Consider the following 15,891-nt stretch of genomic DNA (forward strand, 5'->3'; position numbering starts at 1 on the left):
GAGAAAGGCCAAACAAATCAAAACAACGGTACAAATCCAAACACAATAGTTTTACGTGGTTCGACAAATTACCTACGTCCACGGGGCAAGAAGGGGATTGGGTTTTCACTAATAGAGAAGAAAAGTACAAACTGAGATTACAAAACGCTCAAACCAATCAACTAATCTCACCAACAAATCTCTTAATCTCTCCAAATAAACCCTCAAACAATTTCTCAGAAAAACTCTCTTTTTTTGCGCTCTAATATCCCCAAACCAATCTCCAATCCAAGCCCAAGAAACCCTAATTCGTATGTTCGCGGTCGACCACGACGGTCGACCGCGCCAAGTCCAGGCACAAACCCTGGATCCGTGCACGATCGCGGTTGATTCGCCTTGCGCCGCGGTCAACTGCGCAGCTCCCAAATAGACTCCTGCGCTTCCAAAACCTATTCTTTACCAAAATTTATCGCGGTTTCTTCAATTCTCCACCTCGGCAAAGTTTCTTCCAAAACTGAGCCGACACTGATCAAATCAAATGCCTCACTTGCTACGTCTAGTACGTCATGACAACAGACTCATGATAACGTACTCCATCCACAACAAGTCGAGACCCAAATGGGAGTGCGAACACTCACCCAAACGTCGGTATCTACTCACCAAATCGGCTGTATCATAAAGACTACCTATGTATCCTCTTGCCCAAGGAATCAAGCCTTCACGTAGTTCACCCAAACGATCTCCAAAGGCCCTCAAACAAATAGAAAAGTCTGCAACTCTTCACCAATATCATCTGCATCCAAAACCAAATAATTCCCAATCCGTGTCACCTCAGCTGGAATCCCAAACGATGCTGTATGATCTGGAGTATGTGGAGTAAACTCCACCCAACGTGGAGTAGCATCACCCTCCACCTGCTGCGATATCCAAACGACCTGATCAACACTCTCTACCTGCCGAGAGTCTAATATGACATACCTGCTCAGAATAAAATCAGAAGCTCCCAACCGATAATCAAATGGGCCTCCGAATCCTAAACACGCAATCGGATCAAATCTCACATCCTCGATGTGATCAAATGCTGGGTAACTAAATATCTGATGCCAACCAAAATCTGAAGCAGCTCCATCAGATCTAATAACTCCTAATGCAGCAGTCGGCGACCTATGACTAAGATGACCCAAATATGTCGAACCTCCAAAACTAGAACCAATGCTCGACAACCAACGCCAATCCTCCTCCAGAAAGGAATGACCCATCGAAACTGTCATCTCATCTCATCGCCCCAATGTTTCCTCTCTAATGAAGTATCTCAAACTGTCGTGAGCTCGGCACAAATGCAGTAGGTCCCTCTTGTACCTCCCTCTAAAACCAGAATGAAGTACCTTCACCTTACTCCCAATACACTTCTTCAACTGTTGTTGACTACTAGGACTTCAAAGCCAATAGGACTTGGTTGCAACCCACAAATACCTAGTACAATCCCCAACAAAGAAAACCAAAATACTAATTACCTTCCAATGATGCCTCCTTGGAAGGCCCCCAAATGCCTGAATGAACACCAAATAGAAGACCCCTCAATTATCAAATAGAAGTGCCAAACTCCACCTCAGTCTCCTTGCTCATACCAACGTGCTCAAAGGACTTTAATATGCAGGTTAATGGCACTTCTCAATAATCCAATGTACCGTATCAACAAACAAATAACCCAGCCTCAAATCCTTCTATCTCGGCCAACTATCTCAAAGCACCAACAAATGAAAAATAGATCCAAACTGATAAAAGAGAGAATTTTACCTCCAATTGAAACCCTAACAAGAGTCTCCAAACGATCTCACCCCGCACGACGGTAACGAGATCCACAAATAGGAAAAATCCCACCTTTATCTCCAAACGGAGCCCTCAAAGAGCCTCCAAAGCGATCTACTCCTCCAAATAGCCTAAGCGCCAACAAACCAATACGGAACAAACGAAAAATTGATCCAAACTGAAAAAGATAGAATCTTTACAAAAAAAATCCCATATTTCTCACCAAACGAAGCCCTAGACGAATTTCTAAATTGATCTACTCCTCCAACCAAGACAAAACCCTAGATCTGGAATCTAGAGCTCTGCTACCCATTGTTATGCTCTGATACCAATTGTTGTGCGTGACACGGAAGCGTGACAACCAAACGAGCGTGCTTCGAGAACCAAATCAAACAAACATCGAGATAAAGGCCAAACAAATCAAAACAACGGTACAAGTCCAAACACAATAGTTTTATGTGGTTCGACAAATTGCCTACGTCCACGGGGTAAGAAGGAGATTGAGTTTTCACTAATAGAGAAGAAGAGTACAAACTTGAGATTACAAAAGTGAGCTTCCTTGTTTGATTAGAGACCAACAAATCTCTTAATCTCTCCAAATAAACCCTCAAACAATTTCTCAGAAAAACTCTCTTTTTCTGCGCTCTAATATCCCAAACCAATCTCCAATCCAAGCTTAAGAAACCCTAATTCGTATGTTAGAATTTATAGTAAACACCAAACCCAAACTGAACAAGAAACTCAAACTGGGCCCTAACCTGATTGGCGGTCGACCGCCCAAAGCTCACAGTCGACTGTGATCCAGCGACAGAGACCAAAAAGTCCTACAGGATCTCGCGGTCGACCGCGCCAAGTCCAGGTACAAACCCTGGATCCGTGCATGATCGCGGTCGACCGCGCAGCTCCCAAACAGACTCCTGCGTTTCCAAAACATGTTCTTTACCAAAATTTATCACGGTTTCTTCAGGTGATGCACACACTCAAACCAAAATTTATAGCTAAAGTGAAGTTTTCTATGGACAAATATTGAACTCAAATTGAAATTTTAGTCAATGATCAAGTTCTTAGCCCTCTAGGTCACAAAAGGTTTGTATTTGTTGATGGTTGACAATAAGTTCAGAGCCACTCAGAAAGTGGTGACTATCCATCTTATTAAGTGTATCCCATTTCCAACAGTAGTACACATAAGTTACAGTTTTTATGTTTGACCTGATAGTCTTGCTTGTCATTGAATTATCAAGTTTTATACTTTGGTTGTATTCCATAATTAGGACTTCGAAATGTAGGCAACGTTTTCCTTCGAATTATCAATTGCATGTTGCTTGCAATTTTAGAATTTGGTTGCAATGGGATAAATGACAAATTATATTTTAAGTTACTTTAAAAGTCCTCATTGTTATCAATGTTTGTTAGTAAGTCTTGTGTTCTATTAAATTAAAGAGAAAATATCAGTTTTTTGAATATGTTTGACATTAAAGTTTATTTCAATTTCTGTTTTTATTGATGTTTATTGATGTGTATCCAATAAACTCCCTCGCTCCTCCTTCCTCTGAACAAGAAGCTCTGCATCTTCTTCGCCTTTAGCAGTATGATTTGCATGACCTACCTTGCCTCACATTTCAATTATGTTATGAGTTCTATACTGCTTTGGATTTGTTTTTACGGGAGTTTGTATGGCTTTGATTCAAAGTTTCTTCTTTGGATCAATGTCATTTAGTTTATTGTTTGATATATGAGATATTTGAATATGATATTACTTATCTTTGACATTCAATTTCATGCTATTAGTCCTTTTTTTTACTAGATGTGGATTGTGCTACACTTGAGGTATGTCATGAATGAATTTATTTGAGAATATTGAACTAATAGTTATATGACACCAATATATAAGCATGTTCGCATGAGAACTTGACAGTTATATGGCACCAATATATAACCATGTTCATATGAGAACGTATGCATTCTGCAGTTGCTTTATTGTATAAAAATATTTATTTTGGTAACATATTCAATATTTGCAGAAAATCTTTTAGAAACCGTGCTTTGCATGGGTATAAATACTAGTACAATATAATTGCTCCAGGCAAGTGAGTTATAATAGTATTTTCCATTCACATTGTTTGGGATAATATTTAATAGGGACCTTGCATCAAAGAAATTTTTTATATTTAAAGTACATGGCAAAATATATCATAATCTCCTTGCTCTAATTACGTAAGAAAATAATTCTTCATACATTCAGTTTTACTTCTCTGGTACGGAGAATGAGCTATAAAATTGAATAAGAATATTAGATAATGTAAATAGGAGTGAAACTACAACTAAAAGTTAATGTGAATATGATTCAAACCACAACTAAAAGTTTAATGGACATATTGCAAGTAAATTCATATGTAAAATTCATTTGCAAATTGAATGATCACTCATCTTTTAAAGATTTTAAGATACTAATAAACTCATCTTTTAAATATTTTAAGATACTAATAAACAAAGATATAGTACTAGACCAATGTGTTTATAACTCACAAATAGTAGATCACGTGGCGATAGTTTGGGTTAAAGGAAACAATGACAATATTTCATTTGAAGAGATTATTGTGTTGATGATCAATCCCGCAAAAAAACTTTATTTTCTTTTTTTATTCTATTTTATCAATCCACGTGCATTACACGTGCAATCCAACTAGTAGAGTATAAAATTATCTTTCGGCCCTCACTATAACTTTGTAATTTCGATGTAGAAAGATTTTAAATGGTATTGGATGAACCATATCCAGATTCAAATTGCATTCGACATACACTTAAAAACGATTTTAAAAAAAAATACTGCTAACGATATGACAGGATCACTGGAATTTTCCACGAAGAGTGCAAGTCTATTCTTTCACTTGTACATATTTCTTGTACAGGAAATACTATATCCTTTTTGTACTTTCAATTTTTTGTGTCCTGTGTTTCTATCAAGAGCTTTTATACATGAGCACAGGGGAAAAAAGTAACAGGAGCTAAGGAAAAAAGAAAGATAGTATTGACAAGAAAATGCACAAATTCTCTAATAACAAATTGAAACAATCAAAAATAACTAGATTGCATCTGCAAGAGATCAAGATGAGCAAGAATCTTCGCAATCATCGGTTTCAGACTCGGATCTCCCTTCTGTGCAAGATCAATAAGCAGTAGCTGCGCACGTGCACCATGCTTCTCTCTATAACTATCACTTCTGAAAATTCTCTCCAGCATCCAAACTGCCTTCTCCTGAGCTTTCAAGCTCCCAATATCAAGAATCCTTATAATGGTCTGAACCCCCGATGAGTTTTCGATAAGTTTACTCCCATTTTCCCATATTTCGTCTTGCATCAATGTAGACAAAGCATTAAGAACAGCTTCATCTGCTTCTCTCTCCTTACCTTCCAAAATTCTTATCAAAGGCGACACTGCACCGGCCTTTACTATACAGAAAGTGTTCTTGATTATACAATGTCCGTTATGGAGCTCGCAGAATGATTCAGATGAGTTAATGACACAAAACCATCTTGAGGATTTATTCTTGCATAATGAGAGAGAGTTTTGCGACAATTGAGCCAATGAAGATGCTGCTCTAGACTTGGCAATTGCTGAACCATCTGATAGTAATTTTACAAGGCAAGGAATCACTCCATGAGATGCTGAAATTTTCTGCAGCTTTTTGTCCCAGGGGACTGTGAACCTGATCAATACACCAGCAATGCTTTCAATCAGCCAAGTCCTTGTTGTAGTTGGAGCTATGGTGCTGTTAGTCTCTATCAAAGAGACTAGAAGTGGAATCAAATTTGCTTTTATGAGAATTTCAGTTGCTTTCTTTTCATTTATCAGCAGATTACTTAGTATAGCTAAAGCAGCGGCCTTCTCATTCTCTGATACAGTTGTGCGTATGATATCGACCAAAATATTAAGATGGTTTTCTCCGAGGAAATCAGTTAACTCTTCTGTAAAATCTTCTGATAAATTAAAGAGTAAATTCAATGCGACAGTCCTCAGTTCAGGACTACTCTCGATTAGGAAAGGAAAGAGAAGCTGAATTGCTCCATTTTCATTCATTTTAGCTCTGACTCTCTTAGATTTAGAGTGACTGGCAATGCTATTGAGAGCGTTCAACAAGTGAAGCTGGATAATTGGGCTTGATAGATTTAGAAGCGAGAGTATCTGATGAGCTGCATCTTTGTGAATAAGTATTAGTTCAGATTTCGCTAAACTTGCAAGAATGGCAGAAGCCGGTTCACGAAGAGTGAGGAGGACTGAAGTAACTGAGAATAGAAGTTGAAGTAAAGGAGGTACAATTCCTGCATCTATCAGGAATCTGACATTTTGTATTAAGCTTGAGAGATTGAGTATTGCACCTAAAGATGACATCTTGGCTTCGAGTTTTCCAGATGTGAACATTTTGACTAGGGGCTCAATGCAGCCTAGTTCTCCGAGGATTGATCTCATTTGGTCTGTGAGCTCCATTCTTGAGATTGCTGTTGCCATAATAATCTTGTTCATATGAGAACCTGCACATGTGTGAACCAAAATTCATTCACATATTAGGAATGTGAGTGTAGTTTTTGGCATTCTAATTTTTAAGTCATGAACAGATGAAAGAAATAGTTGGTCTGTAGATCTTATGTTCAGCACTAACATTGACATTCTACAAACAACTCAGTAATCTTTTTTACAATAAGTTTCAGATACGCAGGGTCCTCGGCTTTATTGACTTGAGAAGGGCAATTCTTGTTGTATCTTAAACAAACAAATAAATAAATAAAGACATCTGATTAAAATTTAAATTGAGTAATTTAAACTGTCCTTCAAGCAAGAACACTGTTCAAAGTGGCTAATTTAGAAACTCATTGTGCATTCAGAATCTCTGAACATAAGGCAAATAAATAAACAACCAAATATCAGAATTATGTCAATATTATTAAGGAAACCTATATGACAGTGAAATTCATAGAAGTTTTTTTTTTGCTATCTTTTCTTAACAAGGGAAAGATAAAACATTATGAGTTACATTAGCACAACATAACTGTGACAGAAACATCAAAATCCAAAATATAACTTGAAGGTTTTCTTAGATTACCTTCCTTCAGGTATTGAACCAATGGTATAAAGTAACCAGCCTCCGCCATTAGTAGTACATTCTGCGTGTTGCTAGACAAAGCCATCAGTATCATCCCTGCATCATGGGAAGCTCGACAGTCATCTCCGTTAAAAAGAGTGACGAGCATCACAATGCATCCTTGCACTCTTCCAATCCTTTGTCGAACCTTTTGAGTGACTGATAAATCCCTAAGCAGCCCTACTGCTTCCCTACTCTCTTCAATATCCCGTGTCAGTGAGCGAACAATTGTAGACAAAGTCTCAATACCTGCCATCTTCTCCTATACAACAATGCAAAATACACAACACAAATTTAGGGAGAGATACATTGAAGTGATCAAGCCTGAATCGGGTAAATTTCACAAAACTCCCTGAAGTTTGGCGGGTTTGGTGAAATTTACCCTTCTGAATTTTTACCATCTTAAATTCAAAATGCTACCTTGTTCTCATCATTTTGACAAGCAAGGCTCCTCAATAGCAAGATGATCTTCAACCTTTCACCATTCTTACCACACCCTAGACGATTCAACAGAACCGAAATCACCCTCCCGTTCTCCTCCTCGTCCACCAATCCTTTCCTAATCAAAACCCCGAGCTCCAAATATGCCATCATGGTATCAACCTCTTCCCCTCCTCTCTTCACTCTCACCATCAAATCCTCAATATCACGAACCACACCATCATCCTCTGCAATCTCCATCTCCTCCTCAAACCTTGTCGCCATCATTTCCTTCTGAAGCATCCCCATCCCCTCTCTAATCTCACACGGTGCATCAATCCAAGCCATGAGCAATAGCCCAAGGCACCTCCCGAGATCATGAACACAATTCTCCATCGATTTGGCAGATATAGGGGGCCCATTGCAGTTCTTGATTAGAACTTGTGTGCGCCTGAGCTGCGAGTGGAGAGACTCGACAGCCCTCTTGATTGAGACTATGTCAGGATCGGCGTTTTGGTGCAATTCTTGAATGATCGGCTTCATCCGTTCGATGAAGGAGGCAAAGGGTGGGAGGGCAAGATTCAAGGTCTCGGAGAAGGAAGAGGATGAAGAGACTGAGAGAGTTTCGTCGATGGAGGAGATTATGCCCGAGAGGAGATACGGCAAGGACTCGGGCATGGTTGGAGATTAGTTCAGATCGAAAAAGGAGGAGATTTTGAGAGAAATTAATAGAAAGAGAGGACGGAGGACGGCAATGGAGTCAATTAAAGACTTGAAGAATGCATTGGAAAAAGAGAGGAGAAACGGTCAAATGGGAGAGTTGAGGTGAAGAGAACAAAGAGTGGGAGTGAAAGTGAGAGGAATAACGCGGGAATGGTCAAGTTTGTAATTTAGTTAGTGTTTTTTTTGGTAAGTGGGATATAATTAAGGGGACAGTGATGGAAGAGTTGGTTGTTTGTACATCGATGGGATGATGGTAATGTTTGGGGTCGATTCTGTTGGAGAGAGGGATAGGCTGCCGTTTCTCCGTGTTCTCTGATGAAGCCATTACTTTATTTAAGATTGTAATCTTGATCTCTTACGCATTTATTTAAGGGTTAATTGCGGATCTATAGTTCTATTTCTGTGTATAGACCCTCAGAATGAATTTTTTTGACTCTTCAGAAAAGTTCATTCAGGGGTTCCATCTGCAACATTAGAACTATAGCGGATCCATCTGCAATTAGGCTGTCGTACCGAGGGGTCTATCCATAAATTAACCCTTTATTTTAATCTTGATCAGTCTAATTTGGCCTCAGGGCTAGCTAAGCTTGTTGCATCCAATACAGGGCATCTTACCTTGTAAGTCAAGCCAATTTATTAACTTTAGAAGTGGACTTCCAGTGCTCATTTCCATATCTATGCGTTTGCTCCTTAATTTTCCCCAGTTCATTGACCCAGCCTTCATTCTCTACCCAAATTCCCTCTCTCAAACGTCACCTTCTATTTGCATTTAATTCAAGTTTCAACCCCAATCACATCACATCTCCTATCATTCAACAAGGATTCAAACCAAAAAAATCACTGCAATACTGAACATGTTAACACATCAACACCAGAATTACCTACTAAAATCTTTGAAGAGGAAGTTACATCGGCATAACAGATAACTTCACAGGAACACGAGTTTGGTCTTCAGAGGGCACTTGTATATGTACAAAGTTTGAAGAGAAAACAGTAGCTACATTATCTAATTAATCCTAGAAGGTATTGTAGGGATGGTGTTCTGAAGATAGGCAGCANGCCGCTCCACTCCCAAGTTTAACAGGGCAACCTACATCCTTCAGTATCATCTCCACCCCACTTAGACAACCCAATAGTTGCAGCTGCACAACATAAAAATATTTAAGGTCAGATAACTCGATTTTATAAAATGTTGTTATGTCCTACTCTCCTTCATTTTTATTCCATGTGCTTCAGATGTTCATTTTGACCCCAAAAAATTTAGCACTTATTTGTTGGCCGAGGTTGTTTTATTAATGAACCAAATTAATGATTCTTCGACACCAGTCGTATGTGGTTGTCTCGCATGTATGCTTTTAGCGCATAACCTAATAGCTTAAGCTTATTGGCGAAAGTTGTTACGTAACATGGTACTCGAGCTAAAACTTATTACAGTTAACTTGAAGTTCTACTGTAAATCCTTTGGTCAAAATCATTCAACATATCCAAAGAAGCTTCATGTTGATGACACGGCCGTTGTATGAGCTTGTTTCGTTTCAATCAAACACGCCCTTGATACTTCTGAGATCGGAAAAGTTGCTGAGAGAAATGCGTTTTAGCAGGACTAATCTCTAAGACGGCCTTTTACATAATAGTGAAAGTACGTCTATTGAGCTGAGGATTCAATACAGCATCTCACTCATTGAAGTAATTGCACAAATTAAGCAAGATAGTGGAGATCCAACAGAGATACTTGCTCTGACACTATTGAGTATTTAGATGGTACAAAAAGTTATTAAAATGATCTATATGAGATATGCAACAACTTGAGACGTAGACAACTCAACTAAAAATTCATCTTTCCTATCTGGGGAGAGGCTGAGGGTTTATCCAATTTATAAATTACAAAAAAAAAATGTCAATTAATAAATTATACTCCCAGTTATACTTTTGCACAACCAGTTTGGTATCAATTTCAACTATGGGCATGTGCATATCTATCTGTGTGTTTGTGTGTCTATGAGTGCACATATATGGATATAATCGATGCACTCAAGAGGACAAACCATACCTCATTCAAGTTTATAAATTAGAGAAAACCCATGAACTTTCAAAACTACCATGAACGATTAAATATTTTCATAAATGGTGTCAACACGAATATTAAAAGGTCTAAACTACCCTTGAAAATAGGAGAGAGGAAAAGGGTAATATAGTAGACATATTAAGTACAGTTAAGCTTTTTCCAAAACACATCACGTGTAAGGCATATAATTACTTAAACTAACTGTCATCAGTCATGTATTTTAGTGAAAAATGTTCATAGGGGGTTTAATCTAACTTATAAATTTTCGGGTGGTTTCGTGCAAACCCTCAAAAGTTTTGGAAAAGTCTTTTGAAATTGAAAATACCCCGGGCCTAATATAATTTTCAAAACGTAAATGAAGTTTTTGAAGTGGATAGACCTTGTGGCTTTCCCCAAACGGCTATGCCTTGCAATCACATTATCGAGGCCTTCTCCAAATACAATACCCAAGGCTGCTCTATCTAAGCCCATACAGCAGTTGGATTGAAGAAGTGTAGGGCCAGTAAGTTCCCATTTCATAGAACTTCAAGTAGTCATTGCAGTCGAGAAAACCCTTAACTGATTTAGCTTCTTTTCATGCTTCCAAGGCTTTTTGGACTAGCACAAACAATACCCATACCAGTAGGTAAAGAAAGAGCTTTTTGTGAGCCCATTAAACTACAATCAACACCCCAATTCATCCAAACGAGAATCAAGAGCACATATAGATGAGACTCCATCAACAAGTAACAGTGCATGATGGCTATAACTATCTGCATTCCAAATGATATAGAAAGCATGATAATTTCCTTTGCTAATATTAACAAGTACACAAATGAGCTACAAATATGGTACTAGGGGTAAAAACATATTTCCCTCAGATATTAGATAGAACGATTGGACCAACTTAAGAATGTAGTCAAAGGAAATGGTAGATGTTTTATGATAATAAACTTGAGGTGATGAAAAACAAAGTGATGGCACACAAGCAGGTACGGAGGAAGCCTGGAGAGCTTTGCTAATCTTTTTGCAACATAAAAGTTACATTATAAACAAGGAGTTAAGGTATAACTTGGTCCAAGAAAAGGCATACGTGAAGAAGTTAGTTATAGTAGTAACTAGTACGTTATAGGCTATTTAGCATATCCTATGTATACACCCTCAACACTTCTTCAATTATCAAAAGAGAGAAGCTTGTGTAGTATTTCTGAGTTCGAATTATAAGATTATGCTGTAAATCATATGAGTGGAATTACCTTAAACTTTTAATAATAGAAAAATAAAAAAAGAAAAAGAATAAATGAGTCAAATAGTGTGTGTATGTGTGTGTCTCTATATAGATATCATTTCATCGTCGATCCTTTAAGCACATATAAGACTTATTTTAACGCCCCTAGAGAGAATTTCCCAGAAAATCACCTGCCCTGAAATTTTTTCAATTGGAGCACACTTAACTATGGAATTCTTCTCATAAATAACTAGGAACAATTAATTCCTGAGTTCACAAAAATTATTATGTACTAGAAGACCTTCTTCATTAAACTAATCACATCTAGGAAAATGTTAGATAGTGTGGGATGATTCACTTGATCACTAGATGTTTACAAACACTGCACATTCAGAGTATGACATTCTATCATCGTACTAACATATCACCCAGCTAAGTGAGACTCATCTATATGGATTCTAGATGTAGCTTCCACATACTCAAGAGGTGATCCACCACATCTCCACGTAGTACGGCAATTTACTCCATATAACACCTAGTTTTCATGTCAGACTTAGTTCCACACACTTCTCGTATCTCAAATCCTGGGTACGAAGCTTTCTAGGAGTCTATGTAGAACAAGCACTTCCGTTCTGAAGTTGGCATGTGTAGAACACACTGAAATCCATGTTGGATATCAATACTTTCTTGAGCATTCTTTGATACGTGTAGGACACTTCTCAAACATCTCTCAATTATGTAATATGTGTTTCAATTAACAACTTGGTGGACAATTCTTGGATAAATGTTATTTCTTTAACAAAATAACATGTTTGAGAAAGTAAATTACTTCTACTAAAATATTGTTGAATAATACTATGACCACTTCAGATATCTAGCTATTGGATAAAAGTTGAGAAACAAGGTTTTAACTTCTGTAAAATCATAAAACTGTGTTAGATTAGCACTTTAGCATGTACTTGACCATTATATTTTATATTATTGTAAAATATTGTCTAAAAATTTAGCTCCACGGACATGTCTTTGTGTTAACGCATACATGAATTCTCTAATATGAATACATATTCTCATGAGATGTTTCAAGTCCTATTTTGTAAAAATGGCAGTGTCTCAAATCTATATCCATGTCGTACTTGTGTCTCGTGTACATGGCCAGCATACATGCCTGTGCTTCTTAGTCAGGACATTCCCCATCCTAAAAGTCGGAACATGCTTAATACATGGTTCTTTTTCACAGTTCCACTCTCAAAGGTGCTAGCTCAGGTTAATTCTTATGTTCATTTAAATTATTATATACCAGCGAACCTTCTAACATTTGTCCCGTGTTGGACAATTCACATCTATGGGGTATTACCAGGACTATTTGTTCCACTTGCACAAGCTCCAAAAATATAAAAGTATTCCTTGAATTTTGTTGAAAGTTTTCTTCTAATACTTATTAAATCATCATCTAGTGTTATCTATAAACAAAAGTATTTACTTCTTAATAATTTAAACAGGGACATTTTTATGTCCCAAAGTCAAATGTACAAGTTAAATAGCAACACAAAATGTGGCCTCTACTCACAGCTAAGAAAATATTATCACATAAGATTTCTCCATTTCACTTGAAAATCATAAATACATTCTTCTCCCTTCAGAATTACTTCAGTGTAAGCATAGAAGTATTACTTGAAGTAGTAAGGACAGCTGGCTCAACTAAAGCATCAAGATCACACCAAGTTTACCGCATCCAATTATTTGGATCAGTCATGTACTGTAGACATGACGAACTAAGAGTTCCAAAAGTATGAAAGTAGCTTTTCATACAAAAATGCACCGACATGAACTACAAATTGGAGGTGACATTAGGAAAAAATAGCACGTATAGAGCTTACCAAGTAATTTCCTTACAGTTTCCAAGCAATTGGTGACTCCTGTTGCGGTTTCATTATGAACGATGCAAATAGCCTTGATAGTATGAGTCCGATCTTGTGCCCGTTTTGATGCCAAGATGTTGAGATTTGCACCCTGTCCCCAATCACTCCCAATGACATCCACATCAAACTTCAGTCATTGTTGTTGGTCATTCCATAGAAGACTAAATTGGCCGATGAGAAATGATATGATCCTGTCCCCCAGTGAAACTGTTTGTCAATGCGCTTTCCCATGCTCCAGTACCTAGCACAAGATAATACCACTTTCCAGAAGCATTATGCGCAATGCAGGAAGCAAAACATTCAAAGAATAAGATGACGCAAACAAATAGGAAAAAAAAACATAATAGCAAAATAGCCAAAACTAAAAGGTTCTTCGAAAGAAATGTGCATCTCAATGCACTGAATAACTTATAATGATGCATGTATTTTCCCAAATCATTTTCTTGAGGAACCAAACCTGATGTCCTACACATATGATGGCGCACTGCATATTAGTTACTGAACTTAAACTATGCTGGTCAAATGCATCAGGTTATTGGAAATGAAAATCATGACTGTTTTTAAATATGGCCACTAACTATTTTGCATAGGTTTAGAAACAAATGAAATATCAGATTAACAGATATAACCTATTTTAAAAATATATGAGTCTTAAATTACTACCTTTCACGGGAATTATAAAAGGAGTTCAAGATTTTCTTAACATCCCCAAGAAGAGTTTTTGTCAGTGCGGGCACAGCAGGAGAGCGACAGTCCTCATTGTTCCTGTTCATGGCCCTTAATACAGGCTCAGGAATGTTGACAGGCCCCGGAAGAAAGAGATGGTTCCTTCCCGGCCCATAAACATAGTCCGTGTTTTGAATATTGAAATTGGAATATTCTGGGATTTTTTACTTCCTGGTATTGCTGAAAAATAATACTTCCTGGTATTGCTGAAAAACAATCTTTCCCCTGAAAAGAAAAAAAAAAGAATCACCAAGAGACAGGTTTCAACTTTCAACTATCTTTTAGAAGACAGAGAATCTTAACTAAGATCCGGAGTAAGTGAGAAAGTATACTACATCAAGTTAGATATACTAGCTGATTCTTCTCCCTAACCAGAACCAGAGCTTCGTAGTAAATCGACTATCAGCCGCTAAAATGTTCTTACTTGCTAATAAGCGCAAATATGCGGGAAGGTACTTTAGTTACATGCGAATCAAGTGAGAATAAAGTATGACTTTAAGTGATAAAAAAAGAAAGAAAACTACAATGTTACTTACATAAAACCCCGCTGTGCTTCAGGATAGTAGATATTCTTGCCCTTGGTACTACTCTGAACCAAATAGCTAATTCCATGTGACATTCAGAGGAGTTACCTGTTAAACTTCCACATAAAGTGCTACATTTGCAGCAATGATAAATCTATCCATTTCTGACATTATATGTTGTGTCAACATTCACAACGGACCCTTACAAAATGAAGGTTTTTAAACAGTTTGTAGAGAACACTAGTCATCCGTGGATAGTAAAAGATCTAGTAGACCTCAAGAACCAAAAAAATTTAAATAAATGGGAAAAGAAAAGAAAGGAAAATCCACAGCCCAACTTTCTTAACAAAACCTTTTTAACTTCAACCTTCTTAAGCTTATGTGGTAAGAACACTTCTATAGTTGAATACCTTCACATCCAGGGACAGAGGGTATTTTGGAGCCTACTCTGAAGCCAAAGTTTTAGAAACACAGTACAAAGCAAGCTCTGAAGGTTAGTACTTGTCACGGTAGCATCTGCATAAAGATTTGTCCAAATAAACGACTGAAGACAAGTTTAGAGTCATACTCTTCTTATGTGTTGTTTGTTAATGAGTAATGACTTAAGAAAATTCCGTTTAGTAAAAGAGTGGAATGACTTATGAGGAACTCTGATTAAGTTAATCTTTTGCAAGTTTTAAGTGTCTGAATAAGGTGTTTCAGAAGAAGAAAAAAATGCAAGAATTCAGCAAGATTGAAAGGTTCAATAGTTTAACCTACACTTGTTTTAGTGAAACACAAATCTTATATCCTTGTCAATGTATGCAAATTTTCAAGAACATATATTTTTTATGAAGTATTTTTCATGTCTTATAGCATGCATTTTTCATTTGTCATCACTATTTATAACTATCATACGGGATGAGTTAGATAAAGGATATATGTATTTTGATTAAAAAAATAAATCAGCAATACTAATTTCAGTATCACACATAATAGTCAACAATATGCAAGCATCTGATTTTTTTTTGAATATAATGACAAAGAATGCAAGAGAGAGGTAGTGTTTGCCGGAAAAGATTTTTCAGGTTTTACAATCCAATGAATTTCTTTCCAATGTTTTTCGTAAACCCGATTCCCTCATTTGAGTAAAAAACAGTTATCTCTTACTCCACCTATATAAATGGATTAGTAAACCTTCTTTTAACCCAAATTAATTATAAAATATTTTTACTCGGGTTATATTAGTGTGGTTTTTTTTTTCTAGAAACCACTTTTAAAATAGATCATTCTATAAAAATCATCTTTCAATTACAATTAATACATAAACCACCTTTACATAGCTTTTTGTTGCAATCAAACACATGCGCCCACCTTTTAGTTAAATTTTTTCAATAATTGAC

The 15,891-nt window shown here is 37.0% G+C and overlaps 1 protein-coding gene and 1 pseudogene across 1 annotated transcript; both read right to left on the reverse strand.

The window, feature by feature from the left end:
* LOC109847371 (U-box domain-containing protein 44-like) lies at window positions 4,653-8,560 on the reverse strand. Its single transcript, XM_020416602.1, has 3 exons — window positions 7,346-8,560; window positions 6,887-7,187; window positions 4,653-6,317 (listed from the first exon to the last, which is right to left on the reverse strand). The coding sequence occupies exons 1-3, from the start codon at window positions 8,021-8,023 to the stop codon at window positions 4,861-4,863; spliced, it is 2,436 nt and encodes an 811-aa protein (XP_020272191.1). The 5' UTR covers window positions 8,024-8,560; the 3' UTR covers window positions 4,653-4,860.
* Window positions 9,189-14,149, reverse strand: LOC109847151 (annotated as a pseudogene).

The sequence above is a fragment of the Asparagus officinalis genome, chromosome 7 (genome assembly GCF_001876935.1).
Source record: "Asparagus officinalis chromosome 7, Aspof.V1, whole genome shotgun sequence".
NCBI lineage: Eukaryota > Viridiplantae > Streptophyta > Magnoliopsida > Asparagales > Asparagaceae > Asparagus > Asparagus officinalis.

What these genes read in the sequence shown, in the direction of transcription:
- LOC109847371 (XM_020416602.1), bottom strand. Translation starts at nt 8,023, where the DNA reads ATGCCCGAGTCCTTGCCGTATCTCCTCTCGGGCATAATCTCCTCCATC. An exon ending in GTCAAAATGATGAGAACAAG is followed by an intron (nt 7,188 to 7,345) that starts GTAGCATTTTGA and finishes ATTGTTGTATAG; the next exon opens with GAGAAGATGGCAGGTATTGA. An exon ending in GGTTCAATACCTGAAGGAAG is followed by an intron (nt 6,318 to 6,886) that starts GTAATCTAAGAA and finishes ACACATGTGCAG; the next exon opens with GTTCTCATATGAACAAGATT.